Source organism: Ovis canadensis, chromosome 3, assembly GCF_042477335.2.
Source record: "Ovis canadensis isolate MfBH-ARS-UI-01 breed Bighorn chromosome 3, ARS-UI_OviCan_v2, whole genome shotgun sequence".
Classification (NCBI taxonomy): Eukaryota; Metazoa; Chordata; class Mammalia; order Artiodactyla; family Bovidae; genus Ovis; species Ovis canadensis.
In genome coordinates, this window is record NC_091247.1 from 91,503,271 (window position 1) to 91,526,307 (window position 23,037).

The 23,037-nt window shown below is 36.3% G+C and overlaps 1 protein-coding gene across 12 annotated transcripts in view; it reads right to left on the minus strand.

The window, feature by feature from the left end:
- Positions 1 to 3,805: 3,805 nt before the first annotated feature.
- BIRC6 (baculoviral IAP repeat containing 6) overlaps positions 3,806 to 23,037 on the minus strand; it is a 209,152-nt gene continuing 189,920 nt past the window's right edge. For all 12 annotated transcript variants that reach the window (XM_069583614.1, XM_069583613.1, XM_069583612.1 and 9 more), the window contains 5 exons: positions 22,097 to 22,258; positions 20,066 to 20,143; positions 13,069 to 13,257; positions 10,688 to 10,822; positions 3,806 to 4,936 (listed from right to left, as the gene is read on the minus strand). In XM_069583614.1, coding sequence (XP_069439715.1) covers positions 4,757 to 4,936; positions 10,688 to 10,822; positions 13,069 to 13,257; positions 20,066 to 20,143; positions 22,097 to 22,258 — 744 coding nt within the window. In that variant the 3' untranslated portion in view covers positions 3,806 to 4,756. The remainder of the gene's footprint in view (positions 4,937 to 10,687; positions 10,823 to 13,068; positions 13,258 to 20,065; positions 20,144 to 22,096; positions 22,259 to 23,037) is intronic.

A 23,037-nucleotide genomic window follows, 5' to 3' on the forward strand; every position in this document is an offset into this window, starting at 1 on the left:
AGCACCAGGTGAGTAAAACTAACTCACCATCAAAACGGTGGCCTGACACAATCTCTTCCTGCACTGGAAAACACAGCTGGTGTAACCTGAGGATGGACACGTACAGGTGAAAGCAAAGAAAACCCGTTTTTTGGTGAAGCCCATGGGATCACATCCAGGGGCTAGGGGAAGAAGGCCAGAGGGTGCCTCTTCTGTCCAAGAAATGCATAAGTTCAGAGAGTTCCTTTAGTTTGAAGAAGCAGAAGATAGGAAGCTGAGAGCAAGGAAAAGAGGAAAGAGCTTCCTTTCAAACTGTTGTACACCTTAAAACTCAAGCGCTGTCCCTACACTCTTACCACCCTGCTGGACTCCTATGGTGGGGAAGCAGGGAGCTTTTAAACCCGTTCTAATTTAGGTCCAGCCAGGCTTATACCAACACCAGAATCAATCCCAGTTAGAAAATATACGGTTCTTTTGTCTTTGCTGAGGGGAGCTCTTAAAAAGAAGTAAAAAGTAATTAAAATCACAAAGGAAAAGATCAATAGATGATTTCATGATAATTTAAAACTTCCATGAGAAAAATTAAGTTAAAGGGCCACCTGGAAAAAATATAGACAAATATGATAAAAATTAACATTCTATCACTTAAGCAGCTCATTTATATCAAAATATCCAAAGACAATATATAACAAACTGGGGAAAACGTATAAACTGATCATTGGCAAAGCAGAAATTCAAATGGCTAATAAACAATGTTGAAAAAAAGGCAGACTAAAGCATGTTTAATGAAGATAGGTAAACATTCTGATTAAAAAATTATAATCATCTATGCTGGCCAGCGAATGGGAACATTAACTGAAGCTAGAAGTGTGAATCAATACAACCTCTCTGGAAAGCAGTTAAGTAATTACATATCAAACCTTTTGACCTGGTAATTCTAGGCTTTATCATAAGGAAATAAAAGATATAGACCATGTTCATTAGAGCATTGTTTATAATCAGCAAAACAGAAATAACCTGAATGTCCAACAGTAAGAAGCTAAGTACATCCATATTATGAAGCCATTAATTTTATGATAAAAAGTATGTAATATGTTAAAAAGGTGATAAAATTGAGCATACAATATACCAATTATATAGAAAAGTATAGAAAATAAGAATATAAGGGAAGATACCAGAAAATTGTGTTTAACCTCATTTTTTATATTTTTCAGTATTTTCCACTCATTGGAATTATGACTATCAATATTACTGACACCAAACCAAATGAACCTGAGGCCTTGCCATGTTCTGACCATCTTTGGTGTAGTAGGTCAATTCAGTCCTCTTGTACCCTGGCTGCCACTTCAGCCCTGAGTATATAGCTCCACCAAGGTCTGCAGCTTGGTCTATTCCCATCTCTAGGCTGATTCAGCAGGCCTGTTTCTATCTTGGAATCTTTCGGTCGAACCAGTCTCATGGACATACCAGAGTATTAACTCTGTATTAAATTGTGGAAAACTATAATATGGTGAAAAAAAAGCAACTGTAGAAATCTGTCTACCAAATAACTAGCTTTGGTTTAAGGAATAAATAAGCAGTTAGCAATGCCTGGTGAGGGGCCACCTGTCATATGAGTTATTCAGCACGGGGTTGCTCAAGTCGCAGCCTGCAGACCGTGGCCATTGGCAGCAGGCTAAGTGCAGAAAGTGAGTAAGCAGTGGTTCCATGCTGCAACATCCTCACTGTGTTTTAGAAAGTACTGGGCTCCAATGGAAAGGAGGGTAACCAAAAACCTTGACCCTTCACCACAGTTGGACACAATGACTAAAACGTTTCACCTCCTTCATCTTACTCTAAACAAATCCAATTACAGGACATCAAAGAAAAAATGTTTACACTACCTTCTACATTTGATTTCAGACATACTGATCCTAATGCTAGAATGGTGTCTAAGCAGTTTTTTTTCATACTTCTCAAGATCACAACTTCATGAGTTAATAGCTTTATGAACTAACCAGTTGGCTTTACTGACTTCTGCACATGCTCTTGGAGCAAGGCCACCCTGTGTCTGCTGACATCTGCTCCAGCCTTCTCCAAGGCCTCCCCGTTTACCCTTCTCCTTAGCCTGAAAACATCCTGAAGTTATTCTCATCCCCCAAAATACCTATTTCCCCCAGTTCTGTCACTTGTTGCTTTCTCTCCATCCCTTCATTGTCCTCAATGATGACTACCACCTGGACTCTACTGTAGGCTCCCAACTAACTTCCTTGCCACCCAATAGCTGGCAGAATGATCTTGAAACATGATCCAACCCGGCCACTCCTCTAATTAAGGTTACCGGACAGCCCTCCATCACCAACGGGATGTCAAAGCTCCTTAACAGGACAAACGAGTTCTTCTGTGACCCAATCCCTCCTAGCTTTCCCACACCACAGCCCAAGACCACCCATTTAACAATCCCAACTTTGCCTCTTAAAATCCAATAGCATCGAACACGCTGCCATTAACTCAACATCTCCTTTTGCTCCCTTGTGTCTGGAATAACTTATGCCTGGCTAACTTATTTATCCTCATTCTTTAAGACTTAGGGTATCTTTTTAAGGAAGCACTTCACGATCAAATCATGAACGTTTTGTCTGAGGTTAAGTGTCCCTCCTCTGTGCTCCTAATAGTATCCTGTCAATAAGAGTATCAGAGAACTTACCATTCTTCATTGACATTATGATTTCACGTTTGTCATTTAATCCTCGAGTGCAGGAACCTACAAAGTGAATGCTCAAACATGTGTTGGCAGAAAGTCTAGATTCCAGCTGGAACCAAAATAGACTAAAGTCTCCAATTCAGATGTTAGGCCTTGGGTTTTACAAAAACATGAATTGGAACTTATAGTACTGACACTGTTTGCTTTTATAAAGTTTTCTGAGGACTAATGGAGTGAAATGGGGAAAATTACCCTACTTGATTGGGCCTTCCTTGTGGCTCACCTGGTAAAGAAGTCACCTGTGATGTGGGAGACGTGGGTTCAATCCCTGGGTTGGGAAGATCCCCTGGAGAAGAGAATGGCTACCCGCTCCAGTATTCTTGCCTAGAGAATTTCATGGAGAGAACTTGGTAGGCTATAATCCATGGGGTCGCAAAGAGTTGGACACAACTGAGCAATTTTCACTTATTTACTTACTTATTTTAATAATCAAAAATTAACTCCAAAATTGGAGGTAAACAAATACTTGGATAGAAGCTTTTATTATCTGTCCCTGACAGGACCATAACAAACCAAAAAAAAAAAAAAAAAAAAAGCCTAGAGGATTGATGACTGTCCTTTTATCACTTATCACTGATAATTTTACTCTGAGATATAAGCTAGCATGTCTGCAGGTAACATTTAAATGACTCTTCTTTCTCGTAAACTAACTTGATGACTCTTCTTTCTCATAAACTAACTCGATTCTGTCATGCTTGGTTTAACTCACTAGACCTAAAGCTAGGTGTTTTGGAAACTGATTTCCTGGTCACACGCTTCATTCACTTTACGGAGCTCTGGCGCTTGTTGTGAGAGTATCACGATCCCTACTTTTCCTGTTCCTTCACAGATGAACTCACTGTTCAGGATACAGCTTCTCCTCCTGGTCAGCTCCAGATTCAGGGTTTTCACAGGCCAGTTTTTTTGTACAGACACCGTCAAGAATCATTTTAGGTTCTCCTTTGTGATAACTGGCCTAAAAAGAAATATATATACATATATATATCCTTTCCTTTCCCATGAGTAGCTCTTGAAAATGTCCAATTCCTTGTAGAAATAGTATTTCACACCATCGCAAACTGTTTTAGAAATAAGACATACTAATACACCTAAGTCTTTATTTATTTGGCTCTAGGAAGAATTTGCATGAAAATGAGCCTATATGGCAAGTACAGCACCAGAGAGGTCCATCCTCTCTGCTCTACAGAGCCTCAGTGTTTCATACATACATGTGATGTTAGTAATAAAATCAGATAGTCCAGGAAGACAGGAGCCCTTTAAGGAAAATTCAGTTTAGAGTGACTTTTCAAATTGACCATTCTTTTTCATAGACTTAAATTCAAATAACAGATACATTCACAGGCCCAAATATTGGCATATAATAAAATCATGTTCATTTATTTTTCTGCATCTTAGAATTTTAGAAAGCATAAAATTAAATACGTTGAATGTAATAAATTCATCCATACAAGTGCAAGTCTTCAGCTATAATGCATCTTATGGCAGATTTATCATTTTAAAAATGTACCAGTAAATCAAAAAAGAGGGGGTATGTCCATTTAACTTTTATTGAAGTGTATGGAGGAGGTCTTCAGAAATCAAATATGAGCATGAAGATATGGCCAAACATAAAATCTATCAAATTCAGTGAAAAGTTGCTGACTTTAAATAGTAGTTGTAAGAATGACCAATATATATTCTTTGTTAACAACCCTTCACTCTACAGTAAAAAAAAGAAAACAAACATTCAGTAAACATTCTTTCCTAAGGTAGTTTCCCTTATATAATCAGTGATTTCTCCATTTCTTTGTATACACAAATTTGTTGAACATACCAATCAGTGGTTCTCACAATTGAAAAATAAAAGCACACAAAAGTTTACACTCTTGTACAGGTAAATAAAAGATCACCTTGAATTAAACTGGATCTCCTTAAGGGTGTAGTATAGTTTCAGTTTCATTACCTATTACATAATTAGTTTCTTACATACAAATATTGACATATTTGGCTTGTGCTTCAAAGCCTTTGTGTCTATGATGTCCAAGTCAACGCAGCTCATAATTTGAAGTCACTGGGGAGTTCTTTACTGCTGCTAGGTTTGACCTGATCATGCATTAGAGTCTCCTCAGCACCAGCTGTGGCACTGCACATCTCCGAGGAATCATCGGCATCAGGGTCCAAGCCTTCAGGACAGGGAAGTTTGAGCAGCTCTTCTCGGAGCTGAGCAGTGTGACGCTGTGCAGGGGTGAAGGAGTGATGTTAGAATTGCAGGCGCTAGGATTAGCACAACATCACTGAAGGGAGGAAACGAGTTTAAAACAAATCCAGAGAATTGGGTCTACCAATATTTATTGTGGATCTTCCTTAAGCTAGCTACTCTAACAGGCAAGTGAACAAAACTGGCACAAATCTCTATCTCAAAATATCTGATGTTGCTGATAAGCCCTGAGTACCTGAGTAGCATGACCACAGACTCTACCAATGCCCCAACCTCCGTAAAAGAAACTGCATTATTAATGGCTTAGAGGACACCAGTCATTTTTAATATATAGTTTTAAGTTAAAGAGAATATCTAGACTTGTAATACACGCTGCCGCTGACTTAAAAATTTTTGAGAAAAGCAGTCCATAAATTAAAATAAACCCACTGCTATTTTAATAAATGAAAACAGTATTTCTCAGGTACTAGGCCTTATACAGAACACTTGAAATGTTTCATACTCATTATCTCATACCATGCTTGGAATACACCTTAGAAATAATTTCATCATCAGAATTTTTGAAAATGTAAACAAATGAAAAAAGATCTAGAGAGAGTACCTAACTTTGTATTACCTATACTGCCATTTTCATGGTCAACAAAAGAGTCCGAAATGCAGTACTTGGATGCAAACTCAAAAACGACAGAATGATCTCTGTTCATCTCCAAGGCAAACCATTCAATATCATAGTAATCCAAGTCTATGCCCCAACCAGTAACGCTGAAGAAGCTGAAGTCGAAAGGTTTTATGAAGACCTACAAGACCTTTTAGAACTAACACCCAAAAAAGATGTCCTTTTCATTATAGGGGACTGGAATGCAAAAGCAGGAAGTCAAGAAACACCTAGAGTAACAGGCAAATTTGGCCTTGGAATGTGGAATGAAGCAGGGCAAAGACTAATAGAGTTTTCCCAAGAAAATGCACTGGTCATAGCAAACACCCTCTTCCAACAACAAAAGAGAAGACTCTACACATGGACATCACCAGATGGTCAACACCGAAATCAGATTCATTATATTCTTTGCAGCCAAAGATGGAGAAGCTCTATATAGTCAACAAAAACAAGACCAGGAGCTCACTGTGGCTCAGATCAGGAACTCCTTATTACCAAATTCAGACTTAAATTGAAGAAAGTAGGGAAAACCGCTAGACCATTCAGGTATGACCTACATTAAATCCCTTATGATTATACAGTGGAAGTGAGAAATAGATCTAAGGGACTAGATCTGATAGATAGAGTGCCTGATGAACTATGGAATGAGGTTCGTGACATTGTACAGGAGACAGGGATCAAGACCATCCCCATGGAAAAGAAATGCAAAAAAGCAAAATGGCTGTCTGGGGAGGCCTTACAAATAGCTGTGAAAAGAATAGAGGTGAAAAGCCAAGGAGAAAAGGAAAGTTAGAAGCATCTGAATGCAGAGTTCCAAAGAACAGCAAGAAGAGATAAGAAAGCCTTCTTCAGTGATCAATGCAAAGAAATAGAGGACAAGAACAGAATGGGAAAGACTACAGATCTCTTCAAGAAAATTAGAGATACCAAGGGAACATTTCATGCAAAGATGGGCTCAATAAAGGACAGAAATGGTATGGACCTAACCGAAGCAGAAGATATTAAGAAAAGGTGGCAAGAATACATGGAAGAAAGGTACAAAAAAGATCTTCACAACCCAGGTAATCATGATGATGTGATCACTAATCTAGAGCCAGACATCTTGGAATGTGAAGTCAAGTGGGCCTTGGAAAGCATCACTACGAACAAAGCTAGTGGAGGTGATGGAATTCCAGTTGAGCTGTTTCAAATCCTGAAAGATGATGCTGTCAAAGTGCTGCACTCAATATGCTAGCAAATTTGGAAAACTCAGCAGTGGCCACAGGACTGGAAAAGGTCAGTTTTCATTCCAATTCCAAAGAAAGGCAATGCCAAAGAATGCTCAAACTACCGCACAATGGCACTCATCTCACATGCTAGTGAAGTAATGCTCAAAATTCTCCAAGCCAGGCCTCAGCAATACGCGAACCGTGAACTCCCTGATGTTCAAGCTGGTTTTAGAAAAGGCAGAGGAACCAGATATCAAATTGCCAACATCCGCTGGATCATGGAAAAAGCAAGAGAGTTCCAGAAAAACATCTATTTCTGCTTTATTGACTATGCCAAAGCCTTTGACTGTGTGGATCACAATAAACTGGAAAATTCTGAGAGAGATGGGAGTACCAGACCACCTAACCTGCCTCTTTAGAAATCTGTATGCAGGTCAGGAAGCAACAATTAGAACTGGACATGGAACAACAGACTGGTTCCAAATAGGAAAAGGAGTATGTCAAGGCTGTATATTGTCACCCTGGTTATTTAACTTCTATGCAGAGTACATCATGAGAAACGCTGGACTGGAAGAAACACAAGCTGGAATCAAGATTGCTGGGAGAAATTTCAATAACCTCAGATAGGCAGATGACACCACCCTTATGGCACAAAGTGAAGAGGAGCTAAAAAGCCTCTTGATGAAAGTGAAAGAGGAGAGTGAAAAAGTTGGCTTTAAGCTCAACATTCAGAAAACGAAGATCACGGCATCCGTTTCCATCACTTCATGGCAAATAGATGGGGAAACAGTGGAAACAGTGTCAGACTTTATTTTTTGGGCTCCAAAGTCACTGCAGATGGTGACTGTAGCCATGAAATTAAAATGCTTATTCCTTGGAAGAAAAGTTATGACCAACCTAGATAGTATATTCAAAAGCTGAGACATTACTTTGCCGACTAAGGTCCATCTAGTCAAGGCTATGGTTTTTCCTGTGGTCATGTATGGATGTGAGAGTTGGACTGTGAAGAAGGCTGAGCGCTGAAGAATTGATGCTTTTGAACTGTGGTGTTGGAGAAGACTCTTGAGAGTCCCTTGGACTGCAAGGACATCCAACCAGTCCATTCCGAAGGAGATCAGCCCTGGGATTTCTTTGGTAAGAATGATGCTAAAGCTAAAACTCCAGTACTTTGGCCACCTCATGCAAAGAGTTGACTCATTGGAAAAGACTCTGATGCTGGGAGGGATTGGGGGCAGGAGGAGAAGGGGACGACAGAGGATGAGATGGCTGGATGGCATCACTGACTCGATGGACGTGAGTCTGAGTGAATTCCGGGAGATGGTGATGGACAGGGAGGCCTGGCGTGCTGCGATTCATGGGGTCGCAAAGAGTCAGACACGACTCAGTGACTGAACTCAACTGATAGACATGTTAACAGAGAGTGGTTGGTTGTTTACAAGCATTAAACTTCAGTTTATAACTTTCTAGTGGGAGACAAAGGATCTCAAATCTCACACTAAGGACTTTGAAAATTAGGAATGTCAATAGCTGATGCTGGAAATTAACCAACATTCATAAAACAAGGCAGTGTGTTCAACAGTAATAATGTAAAAAGCAATGAGTAAAATAAGGAAGATAGAGCTGGACAGAGACAGACTATACAATGCATTTTCTCTAAGGGACTTGAGCATCTGTGGATCTTGGTATTTGCAGGGGATCTTGGAACTAATTCCCTGTGGATACGGAGGACCAACTACATGATCTTTGACTTAAAAGAGCCTACATTTTGGTTGGTAGTTTACATAAATAAGCAAGATAAGACAACTATACATTTGCAGCCATTTGTAAGGCTTCAAAGTACATTTACATACTGGCAACTGAAAATTTTTCTAGCCCCAATTTCCCTTCTACCATGAACAATAGGAGAAAACATTAACTAAAGAAAAAACAAAATTGACAATTATGGAGGCCCAGTTAAGGTGGGAATACTATGCCTTTATTGTGAAATTAAACAGAACAGCTGCGTACTTTTCTCAATTAGCATTCAGCAGCGAAAGTATATCTCAGATGATAAAAATGTAGGCTGATTCAGAACTAGAGATTTTTAAATCAGGATGACACAGGAAAAAAAAGACAAAGAGAATCTGAGATAAAAGCAAGATACCAACTGAGGTAACAAAGCCAAAGACGCTGGAATTTAGCCATTGAGTTTTTGTGTCAGGGAAAGACATATCTAAACACACTTGGGAAGATGTCGATCTGGTTATGTGCTACAGAAAAAACTGTAAGGGTGGGAATGAGAGGAGAGGAAGACTGAGCTATGAGCACTGAAGAGGAAAATGAGGAGAGAAATTCCTGTATGAAGGCAGCACTGACAGGACCCAGCACCGAACAGATAGGTTTACTAGATGAAGGGGGATATAAATATCATCTGAAGATTTTAAGACAGAGAAAAGTGTTTAAAAGTAAGTAAATACAGAAAGTTAGAAAGACAGGATATCCAAGTAATATGCCAGTAATATAATTTTGAGAATGCTAAGAGCAGACAACTTTTAAAAGTTTGCACTAGAAAAAACAAGTGGAAGGACAGTCCACCGATGAAAGGTATAGGGGAAAACACAAACATTAGATCAGTGTTATGAGTGTTTTTAATAGGTAGGTACGGTGTTACAAGAGATTGTACTGAAATCATCCAATTTAAAAGTCAAGGCAGGTTCCATGAAGCAAAATTTAAGATGAAAACTGAATGGAAGTGAGCCAGCACAGCAGGTGAAAAGCAACATCTGTAAAGGCCTCAAGGGGGGATGAGGTCTGTAGACGGGAAGCCAGGGTCACTGGCTTTGAGAACCACGAGAGTTGATAACTTTCACAGAATGGAAATTCAACTGCAAAATGCTCTTTGGTGAGAGGGTCATTTAAAAACAGAGGCAAAAGTATTAACAGCTCTAGTTTGGTAGTAAAAAGGCAAAAACATTTTTATAAATGGGGCAAGATAAAACTATCTTAGGAAGATGCAGATGTTAAGAAGAAACAGTTTTCTTTTTAAAGGTTTTTATATCAAATGGAAAATCTCAAACATACACAGAAGTAGGCAGAATATAAAATAAAACTCCCATGAGTCTACTTCAACACTTATCAACTCATGGCTAGTTTTCCTTCATCTATATTCCCACCACTTTTGTCATTTTATTTTGAAGCAAGCCTCAGATATCACATGGTTTTACATTCATAGACATTTCTGTGTGTAACCGGAAAAAACAGGAATATTTTAAAAATTCACCGATAAAAAACTAATAAACCCTTATCATCATCATCATCTAATCATTTTAAGTGAAGATACTTTTAAAGTTAGAAGGAAAGGAGCCAGTAGAGATAACTGTAATCAACGGAGGATAAAAGGAACAGAGGCGAGCAGATATCCCAAGGCAGGGAAGAAAGAGTGGCTGTTGAAGCTATGATTCCCACCAAAAAAAAAAAAAATTCACTCACTCCCAAACCATGTTCTACATTTCCATTCTGTGAACACCCAAGTTGGAAACAACAGCTCACTTCCTCCCAAACAGGTTTCTATTACAGACACTAACTACGACAACCAACCAGCTGTCAGGGGCTCTACGGTCTCCCTCACTACTCCAAGGAACAAAATCCTGCAAAGGAAGAGGCACAGAGCAACGCAGTGCACAGCGTCTCCCCATCGTCTCCATACAACTCCACGGAGCTCTGCTGGCTCACTTCCTATCCTCACTTTTAATTTTAGGAACTGTCAATTCTCTGTCAAAAGGAATGTGTCTTTTCTGCAGACTTTTGGGGTGCCTCTGAACTTAATACACTTACTGTTTCTTGCTAATGGTCATAGTTCTGTCAGGGAACACACATCTCTTCTTTTAAAGCCACCAGCAAGGCTTCTGTGAGGGAGGGTTACTCACCTTGAGAGCTGCTGCATGGTGAGACATGGTCCTGCCAACCCGCTTATCACTGCTGTACTGCTGGATGTCAGCAATCCACTCCTCACACTGGGCCATGATCTCAACTCTTTTCAAGTAAAAGTGTTTATGTATAACCTTAAGAGTAAACCACGCCAGAGGACAAAAGGTGATCAGGTCAGAATTTAAAAGACAACATATGTGGCGTTACAAAGAAATAAAATTTAAAAGATACGGCAATTTTTTTTTTTTTTTTGTCTCCAGAGAACTCAGTGTGGTGAACTGTACATTATTATTAATAACAGGGAAGAATCAGGATTATGGCATCAGATGATATGTGTTGAAACAGCCAGGTTCTAGAGCAAAAAATAATGTCCTATCCCACTCAGACATTTCATTAGTTAATCTTATCCAGAGAACGTTAAGATATCTAGACCACAACAGGATCAGAAGTAAATGTAAATAAATGAATAACTAGGACAAAAAGTACCGAAAACAGAAAAACTGTCAATTTCTATCTTTCAAAGAGAACTCAAACAACATCTGGATGGGTAGAGATTCTAAATCATTGGTATTTGCATAAAAATCAGAACCTCACCCTAAAACAGGCACTATTAATTTTGTCTTCTGGTTAACTTATGAACAAGATTTTATTTTATGAAGCTTATCTCCATGTGATAGACATACTTTACATTTCAATTTTTTAAACTTCTCTCTTTGGAAAACAGAGCAAAATTTCTGTGTATATAGCAAAAGTATGTTTTTGACAAATTCAAACTAGAAAATAGGTCATTCGGGAATTACTATTCTGTATTATGAGTGAGCTACTTACTACACTGCTCAATGAGCTTGTCTCCCCTAAGACAAGACAATACCTGCAATGGAAAAGTCATTAGGAAAGCCTGGGAATGCATACAAGGATACAAAATGAGTAAGAAACAACCTAACATGAAGAGCCACGATAAGCACAGAACAAGATTCAGTGAATAGACTGAATGTGGTACGTGAGTAAAAGAACGAAGCCACAAGTGGCTACAGTCTGGGGTTTAAATGGTGCTTCTGATGAAAGATGAAAGGGAGAATCAAAGTGCAGTTTTACAGTGTTTAGGTTTGAGGTGGTTATTATATACTCTAGTAGACCTGTCAAGTAGTTTATATATCTGGATACGTTATTTGAATCTTAAGGACACTGAGAAATTAGTTTATGATACAAACAGGAGGAATGTTAAGTTCTTCATGGGCAGGAAATGAGTTTCATTTTTCCTTGAGTTCAGAGTACCTTAGTGCAATACCTAGATAATGGTTGCAAAATGAGTTGCTTAATATAAGTAACCCAAGTTTGAAAAGGGACAGAACACTATGCTTAAGAGCATAAATAAATGCATGTTTGTATTTCCTATATTAGGAAAAGTAATAATTATCCACAGCCTTGAATACAAGCCTTTAAAAAATAAAATACCCAACTTTGTCATTCAAAGTGCAAATTCATTTAGTAATAAAAAAAGGAAGAAACGTTTTTTACACTCCTTCAATAGATTCAATGATGCCACTTGTTAACTTTGTATATATAGCTACATAGTAATAATACAATATTTGCTTAACAAAATTAATGACCAATTTAAAAATATTACGGGATCTTTAAAGATTTTAAATATCTTTAAAGATATTAAAGATCAATTTTCTGTCAGGTAAATATGCCAGTTTTTCCTCTAAAGTGTCATGGTTTCTAGTACAATTGAAGAAGAAAAATGTTTCATGACAAAGTTATAGTGTTAAGATATGATAAAGTAATCTGATATGACAAGTGAAAAATAAAATCATATTTTAGGCAGACTAAAGAGAGGTAACTAAGCCCAGGAAAAGAGCCACACTTCAGGATGTGGTAGAATAAAAGCATGTCACAGTATCAAGACATTTCAGAAAGTAATCCAACTTTTTCCTAAAGAAAATAAACTATCTTTTTCTTCAATGCTGACTCACAGATATGAGTATAAGCGCAAAGTTTCTATCTGCAAGATAACTAGATAAGTATCTCGCTGCTGCTGCTGTTCAGCTGCTAAGTCATGTTCAACTCTTTGCCACGCCATGGACGGTAGCCCATCAGGCTTCTCTGTCCATGGGATTTCCCAGGCAAGAATATAGGAATGGGTTGCCATCTCCTTTTCCAAGAAAAATATCTTATTCTCTAACTGTCCAAAAACATAGTCAGATGTCTTTTAGGAAATAATGGTTTAAAAAATTCATCTGTACTATACTACTACTGATTTTTAATGATTAAAGACAGTTACAGCACAGATACTCTAAATATAAATGCAAGCATAATACTAATAAACTATATTCTATAGTGCTTTAAAAAAGTATTTCATTAATTTTATTAAACATACTTCTTTAAAACATGGTGAAGGGTTTCTGATTTGTTCTAGCATTGCCCACTTAACCGTTGCTTGTCGAATGTTTCCGTCATATTCTCGAGAACTCTGTGTGCCACTGGGAGTGCCTCTAGACCGTTCATATCCTGGTTCATTAAAATAAGGCTCCGCTACTAATATAAGGGACTGAACAGACACCAACACCTGACAAAGAAAGAAACAAAAAACAGTTACGACAGGACATTTCTATTTCCAGTGAACTAATACCTTGCTCCATCAACGAGGAGTCCCTTTGAGTAAGTGCTTCCACATAATTTTATCACCATAAAGTCGATGTTAATAACCGACACTGAAGTACTTTATTAAAGCAAAGGTACAGCAGAATCTTATATAATGTTTATATATCGTATGTTTTACATTCTTAAATCCTTGAAAAAGAAAAATAGGCTTGAAGATCCTATTTCCTAGAACTACTGAAAAAACGCTTGCTTATAAACATCTCATATCAATTTAGACATCATTTTACTCAAATTGTCCTTAAAGAGCATGACGCTAACAATGTACTCTTAACAATACTCACTCGTAAGGAAAACTACATGAGGCAGTCTCTACTTCAATTCCAAGGAAAACTGACTTTCACAGTATCGCAAAAATCTTACTAGACCCTTCACTGGCAAGACAACATGGTTCTAAGACCACCTCTGATCCCCTACTTATACACCAGGTTTGTTTTTCTAGATATAATCAATACTGAGAGGTTCTTATTAATATAGTACTGCTTGCTAATATATAACTAGCTAATATGAAATCTTTGAAGGCAGGAAAATATTAGCTACAATCTGCCCACTTCATAAATTAAAAAGGATTAAAAACATTTTCATTAGGAAAGATGATTAAGCAAAGTCAAGGATATGCACCTTAGAAAAGGGATAGATCTTCTTAAAAACTGTTAAAAATTGGAAACCTGAACCTGAAATATATGACCTATGAATAAATAAGGTGAAATATGACCTCAGGTAACCATATTATTGAGGTCAAGGTCAACTATAGACAAAAAATTTAATGTGTATTAATTTCAAGGCAAAGATCTCATAATTTTTAAACTTACTGAAACTAAATATATTACTGAAGGAAAGTGATTTCCCTTGGCTATATACTTCCCCTCAACTCAAATCTGATACTTCTGAAATAATCTTCCAGGGGATATTTATTATATCCTTTCCTCTTCCCTTTTAAATAACCTTCCTCTTATATAAGTAGGGTATATCCTCATTTTCTACAAAAGCAGAGAAAGAAATTTTGTAACATAGGATTCAGTTACTTACTTAACCTCACATTCTTTGAGGCAAAATATGGTTTTATAAACTCAGGCAGCTGGGGATTCAAACAATTTATAAACTACTTCAGATTCATACCACATTTGGTTTTTTAAAACAGCTAAACTAACAAAGGAAATGAAAAAATAGATGTTTTGTGTATAGAACAAAGAAAACTAGAGATATAAAACTAGAGATATAAATTTGAGTATAACATTTTCTGCTAAAAAACTGAATTATAACATTTGCATTTTATAACACATTAGCAGAGATCAATATTTCTGGAATTAAATTCAAAGAGTAATTGATAACATGTGGTCTTTTATGCTAGATTATAGCATAATCTACTTTTAATGGGCATCTTCTATTCATGTTTTTTAACATATATCTTTTAGGAGATTACATAAATGCTGCTTCATTTTTCTTCAGTGAACCAAGCTATTTAGGAGTCAAAATATTCATTTTTTGGAATTTCTGGGGTCTTGAATTATCTGACAGATTTACTCATTTTATTTCACAGCACACTTTACTGTAGCCCAAAAAAACACTCCCATGAAAAACCAGTAAATAAATCCTTGAGAAGAATTTCTCTTTTTTAAAAGGGTTTGATTTTCAATATTTGAAATTAATGACTTATCTAACTCTGAGAAACACTATGTTATGAAGTAAGTGAGACCAAGACAGGCAGAATAACTTCATCCCCTCAGAACCCTTCTTTTGGTCATCGTAAAACAGAAACCATACCTGCAACTGTGAGAACTAACGAAGGTGTCAAGGGGTGTAAAACAGTAGGACTCATAAGTGTAACTGATACACAATAGCTAGTCTTTCTTGGAGTAAAAATGACACCATGCATCCAGAAGACAGCAAAACACAAAACAAAATCACTCTTACTCTAAAAACAATATATTTTAACTTATGGGTACACAAAAAGGAGTCAGCATGAGCTCCATTTTGATCAACAAAACTTAAGAGCTTCCTGGATTAAACCAAAAAACAAGCAAACCAAAAAAACCCAATATTCATCATAGCTACATCCGGTCAAGCGCTTTCTTAGAATGAGTCATTAATTAGCAGAAAAACATCTACTGGATACCATATTATGTACATAAATTATACTAAAGTTAACCTAATAATAAACAATATATTTTCATTGCATAGTGTAAGTTCACTGATTTTTGGTCAGTCCTCTGATATTTTCATAAAGAGTAAAAAAAAAACCTTTTATTCATAGGCTGAATTTACTATCCCTCTCCTCTTTAGCTTTATGTTAGTATCCACAAAATTGCAAGATGTTCTCATTATAATTTACTCAGAGGCTGACTAAATCAAGAATCATATAAGAGCTTCCTTGCATTAACTGTGTCAAGCAAAAATTTTAACCTTGCTGTAGCATCTGCTATTAGGCCATCAACCAGTCAGCAATCTTGACTTCTATCAGTGACTTTATTTTCAAACTATATCATGTCAGAAGATTTAACTCTTTGACTTAGTCTGTTAAGTTAAAAAAATTTATTATAGATATTTCAAACACAGCAAAGTACAGACTATATAATCCAAAATATTAATCTGTAACAAGGAACTATATTATATGAAATAACATGTTTAGGATAATGGAAAGAAACAAGTCTTAGTTAAAATGCTTTAGCTTTTCAAGATAGCAAGTACCCTCCTCTACAGAAAATTATGCTGCTACTGGGTAGGACTATAATCCGCAGGTGATTTCTAGAACTTTGAATTTTAAGAAAAATGTTAGGATTTATACATTATTATATTATACACAGGTTTATGAATGGTTGATTATGTGACACTAAGTATGTTTACCCTTGCACGACATCTTTATTAAAATCCAACTGTAACAAGTTATTTATAAGACATTAATACATATTTTAGGTATATTAAAGCAACATTAAAAACCAGTCACATAAACAACTGTAAAATTTGGTGTTACTGACAAAATGTAGTAATTCTTGATGATAGTTCTAATGAACAATATGACTTTTGACCTTAAATTATGCAAATAATCAAGACTATTACTAGGTTACTGCTGGGTATGAGACCTATGACATAACACTACAAAATTTTTTATTTTTACACAAATAAAATGTTCTTTTGAGAGTCTCATTACAAAGAGACTAAGCAATTCTAATAATGTTTGTCACTGTTCCAAATATTTTAGAAATCTTTTAAACTGCATATAATCTTCAGAAGTTTTTGTGGACGATTTTTAATCTGGCAAAAGTACTTTTATGGGTACAAACAAAAGAGTAAAACAGTAATTGTGGGTCCCAAAATCTAAATTAAAAAAATTACTTTTTCCTAAGGCTCTGTAGTCTGCCTCTGAAGAAAGTTTCTAACAAAGAACAGGGGCAATGCATTCCTGCCTAGAAGCATTTATTTCTTGTTTATAAAGCAGTATCACACACAAAAGAAACACTACAAACCAATGTTTCTTAGAAATATGGGTTCAAAAAATCCTCAAGCAAAATGCTAGCAAACTGGGACTTTCCCTGGCAGTTCAGTGCTTAGGACCAGCGCCTTCAATGCCTGGGTTGAAGTTCAATACCTGGTGGGAATCTAAGATCCCATAAGCTACCTGACACAGACAGAAAGAAAAGGGGGAAAAAAAATAGTGAATTGAATCCAATTACATACAAAATTAAAAGACTCCTTGGAAGGAAAGTTATGACCAACCTAGACAGCATATTAAAAAAGCAGAGACATTACTTTGTCAGCAAAGGTCCGTCTAGTCAAGGCTATGGTTTTCCCAGTAGTCATGTATGGATGTGAGATTTGGACTATAAAAAAAGCTGCACGCCAAAGAACTGATGCTTTTGAACTGTGGCCTTGGAGAAGACTCTTGAGAGTCCCTTTAAGTGCAAGGAGATCTAACCAGTCCATCTTAAAGGACATCAGTCCTGGGTGTTCATTGGAAGGCCTGATGTTGAAGCTGAAACGCCAATACTTTGGCCACCTGATGTAAAGAGCTGATTCATTTGAAAAGACCCTGATGCTGGAAAAGATTGAGGGCAGGAGGAGAAGGGGATGACAGCGGATAAGATGGCTGGATTGCATCACCGACTCAATGGACATGGGTTTGGGTAGACTCTGGGAGTTGGTGATGGACAGGGAGGCCTGGCGTGCTGCAATTCATGGGGTTGCAGTCAGACACGACTGAGCGACTGAACTGAACTGAACATACAAAAAGGATCACACATCATGACCAACTAACTAAGCTTTATCCCAGGAAAGCAAGATTGATTCATTAAATAATAATACATTTAATAGAATAAAAAATAAAAACAACACAATCATTTCAACAGATACAAAAAGCATTTGACAAAATCCAGCATCTGTTCATGATAAAAATGCTCAAGGAAATAGGAGTAGAAGGGAATGTCCTCAACATGATGAAGGATATTTATGAAAAACCCACAGCTATGAACACACTCATTGGGGAAAGACTGAAAGTTTCCCCTAAGTTCTGGAGAAGACAAGGCTATTCATTCTTGCCACAAAAAATGTATAGCCTCTCTTGCTCTTGCTCAAGTCAATTTTGTCACAGATCTGGAAATCGATATTTAGTAAGCCATCTAAAGCATAGGGAGGGTGATATAATAGTGCTATTATCAGTAAAAGGGAAATAATGAAAGTGAAAGTTAGTAAAAAATGGAGAAACAGTTCAATTATATAAGAATGCAAAAGATTATTACATAGCAATTAGAAATTATAAAAATATAAGCTAGAAAGATGCATATGCTCTAATGTTAAGTGAACACAGAGGTACACAAATAATTATCTACTATGTTAATTATAACTATGTGAACTATGTATATGACAAAAAGCCCTAAAGGGAAAACACAGAGGGGACAGTAATTTATGTGAGGGTAGCAAGTTTCCAAAGCTGTAAAATTTAAATGCTTCCGAGTAAGCTTTGTTATCTCCCAGGATTTTTGGTATATATTTGACATACAGGAAATAAAAAAGTTAAAAGGAAAAACAACTTTTTTCTTTTCTTTCGGGCCATGCCCCATGGCCTATGTGACTGTAGTCCCCCAGTCAGGGATTGAAGCTGTGCTCCCAGCACTGCAACCATAACGTTAACCACTGGACTCCAGGGAAGTCCCAGCAAATACAATTTTAGACTAAACAAACCTGAAGATTAATTGTAAATGTATTTTTGAAACTACATAAACTCAACAAAAAATTCAAAAATTGATTCCAATTCTCAGGTATAAGTCTAATTTACTTCATTAAAAATGGGCTATCTCTTAGTTTCCTTTCAGAGTAGAACTCATCATAAAAACAGCTTCTATTGAAAGAGTAACATACATGTAGAAAAATATTTTAAACTTTTTGAACATTTGAACACTTTTTTATCTTTTTTCATTGAAGCTTCTATTAATTTACTATGTTGCATTAGTTTCTGGTATACAGCAAAAGTCTATATATATATATATATTATTTTCATATTCTTTTCCATTATAGATTACTACAAGATAATGAATATAGATCCTTGCACTATACAGTGGGAACCTGTTGCTTAGCTATTTTATACATAGTAGTTTGTAGCTGCTAATCCAAAACTCCTAATTTATACCTCCCCCTACATAATCATTTCTAAAATGAAGAAGCAGGCACTTGGAGAAATATTCTAATAACTTTAGATACTTTGAATGAATCATGTAATCTTTTTTTCTTGGATCTCCGAATTAGCAAAAGGAAAAAAACTTATATTACAGTACTATTTCTTTAATTCATGGGAATGATGCAAGGTCTTTTCAGAAAATCTAAAAGAGTCACATCCTAAAGAATGATCTTTTCTATCTCTTGTATCAAATACAAAATAAGAATTAGGAAAAGAATCCTTTCAAGGTAGGTCAACTTTAATAGGCTTACCTGGGGATAATTTATGGTTGTCTTTCTAAAATAAACACTAAACTGTAAATGTGGAGTTTAAACTATTATGCAGCAACAGCAATTTGTTTCTGTTACCTTAAGAATCAAGCAACATAGTTAATTCCTATCATTAATATGTCTGTCTCTTTGTTGGACTTCTGAACTAGTAAGATAAAGCACTGGCCAAAAAAGGTTTGATGGGATAGTATTAATATAGAACATTTTATTTTATGTAGTCCAATGGCTTGTGAAAATTAACCTAAAAAATTTCAAGCCTATGAAATACATGTGTTAAGTGCTCTGCAAAATAAGAATGGTAAATCTCAAGATTTATGAATTCCTGGACAGTACTTCTAAATCTCAGTTGAGTCCCATTATTAACTAGATTACAGAAGAATCATATCATGGGTGGAGAGATATGTAATACTAGCAGTTACTAAATTCTACTCACCTGAGTTTGAGCCAGTAAGGACTGGCCAGAGATGGGAGACGCTAATCTGACTTATCTGATCCTGTTGCACCTGAGGGTACTTTAGGGCAGGTCAGGGATTTTTTTAAACAGGGAATTTTGACAAAAAGAAATTTTTAATGTCCTAACTTAAGAATCTCAACTCCGAATGAGATATAATTCCATTGTACTAATTGCTTACCTATAAGCTATTTCATATGTACTTTCTATCAATCTCCATTTTTATTTTTATGGTTTACTATGTTTATTCTTGGTCACTAAAAAAAATGTTCTTAAACATGGATGGTTCTTTATTTTCTAAGCGAAACTGTAAGAGAAATTTGTTTACTTGCAAAAAGCTTGAGGTCTGGGGATTCCACTTCTCTTCTGGTCTTCCATGCCATGTATTTAAGATGCTTAAACAAACCTGAGAAAGAAGGGGGGAAAGGGATAAACAGAATTGAAAGGAGTGCTTTTTAAAAGTAAACACCCAGAACTAGGAATAAAATTGAAATGTTATTATGTCCAAGTATCTGAGTTTTATGGCCCCAAACAAAACCCTAAGGTTAGGTCTGTTAAAACAAATTTGTATCTTCAGATGTGATCCAAATTTATGTGGCATTACAATTTCTTCATTAATGAAAAATGAATTAGCAGCTATTATAGATTAATACAAGCAACATTTTTTTTAATGAAGACTCTTTTCCAAACAACATCATTAACAACAAAATTCTTGGTGAGGAAAAGTGGTATTATTTTACATTTAAGAAAATCTCTTTAAAAATTTTGAAATGGGATATAGCTTAATAGAAAAGATACTGATTTTATATCTGCCTCTACATCCCATTTGCTGTAATATATTGTTTCGGTTGAAATGCATGACTAAAATCCAGCCTCACACAAGCATGAAATAGGAAAAGGGAGGACCCTGAAGATGCCTTGCAATGATCTTGAGGATCCCCAGAATGCCTCAGAACAAATTTGAAGACACTAGTTACTTGTTCACTCATAGAGCAAGAACAAACTCAAAGCATCTGCCAAACACAGGCCAACATTTACCCAAGAAGAAAGAGAACCTGGGATATGTTATCTGCATTTGTAAACTAACAATTTTGTGTAATGGGCAACAAATTTGGAATACAGGCAGTCTTTAAAAAGGCAGAAACCCATCTCCTTGCTATTCTTTCAATGCTCTGTGAGAACAACAATGCAAAATACATTAATTTGTTTAGTAAAATCACTAATAATTTTAAAGGATGTGCCTATGAACAGCTTTGTGAATTATCATTTAAAGCACCATCAGACATATCACGCCACCTGGAATCTTAAGTCCTTAACCTGTTACCTAAACCAGTAATTCTTAAGCAAGTATTAATAATTTCTTCAATAATTCTTAACATTTACACTTAAACTCTATTAAGTTCCAATCTCTCCCTTGAATAAAGTCAACATTGCTATTTCATCTACTTTGCTCAGCTATAAAAGACTTGTTCTTTGCTTTCTTAAACAAAGTAAGGTCTACCTCTGGTTAAGTATCCTATAATAAAACCAGAAAATGAATTCCAATTTTGTGATTTGAGCATATGGTAAATACAAAATGATAACTTGTAAGCACAGATCTGAGATAAGCTGCACCTTTTAAAAACCAAGGGAAAACTTGGGCCATCTCTAAAAAACCGGATCAACTTCACACATCTGCTGTTCTCACAAAGAAGTTGTCTACTTGTGAAGCTGAGAAATTTCTTCTGACCTTTGAGCAATTTTGAAACACTGAATACACTCAGTATAGAATTTACAACCGAAATTTCATCAAACCAAAGTTACTTTGAAAGTGATTATTCTTTTAAATCTCATTTTTAAGGTTGTCATATGAAATGATTTTTATTATATCTCATTTATATTTTATGCATTATGGGGGGCCAAGGATAGGAATCAATCTTTCTATTTATAAGAACATATAAAAAATTTTAACACAAATCAAACTTAATAGTATGTATCAGAAAACATGGATAGTATCTTCAGGCACTTGTGAAAAGGTAACTGGAACTAAAGATACAGAAAGTAAAGAAAGGTGAGTGGCAAAGACAGACATCAAGCGCTACTATTTTCTGAGTAGAGAGAGCAGTCAACTGACCAAGGAATGTGTTGAATAAGTTAGTCCTTCACAATAACTTCTTAAAACTCTTAAGTGGTTTGTAACACCACTGTGTTTCTGCCCTGTCAGGTTCTTCCTCTCTCAATCCTGAGGCTGATTTTTGATAATAGGGAACAGAAACATGAAGAAACTCCTGTATTTTGAAAACAATTTCAGTTCAAATTACAAAGAACCTTTGGGTTACAATACCTTGGCATTAAAAACAAAGGACTTCAATTACATTACCTTGCCATCATTATAAAGGTTTGGATTGAATCGCACACTATGACCACCAGTCGTCTCTAGATTCACAAGAGGGGGTGAACTGGGATAATCTTGAGGAAAATATACATCAAACTCAAAGCAGCCATTTGCATAAGGAGTGTCCGCAGGACCAGTTATCAGAACCTAGTATGCACATACAAATACAAAAGCCCAGGTTACTATTTTTAAACACCGTTATTGAAAAAAACAACTCAAAATAATAATCTTCTCACATCCTATATACATCTCAATCAAAATGTGCTAAAAATAAAGTAAAAGTTAAAAACATACACAGGAATAGGAAACGGTTTTAAATTACGATTTAAGTGATTTTGTTTTGGTGAAAATGGGCTTTTAAAAGAGAAATGCTCAACTGCCAACAGGAAAGCTTACCCAACAGCAAATACCTTTTAAAATATTAGGTTGCGTTTTTTCTAAGAGCTTTCCCTCATGATCTCTGCAGTACTGTCAACAATTTGAGACTCTAATACATCATTATTATCTCAAAGGTATGAGAGTAACTTTCTGTTTCAAATCGTCAAATTACATGTTTTAAGAAATAACTTACTTTTAAATACTATCTTCTGGGATAATGAGACAAATAGGTAACACAAATAAAATTCTCATGTAACAACTAATGACCAAAAGGTTCTGAGAGAAGAGCAGGTGTGTCACTTAGGGCTGTGTGTGTGTGTGTGTATGCACACGCGCGCGCTCAGTCATGTCCGACTCTTTGCAACCCCATGGCCTGCCAGGTTCCCCTGTCCATGGGATTTTCCAGGGAAGAATATGGAGTGGGCTGCCATTTCCTTCTCCAGGGGATCTGCCCGATCCAGGGGCTGAATCCACACCTCCTGCACTGGCACACAGATTCTTGACCACTGTGCCCCCTGCGAAGCCTTCCCTGAGGGTTACTGGTAGTC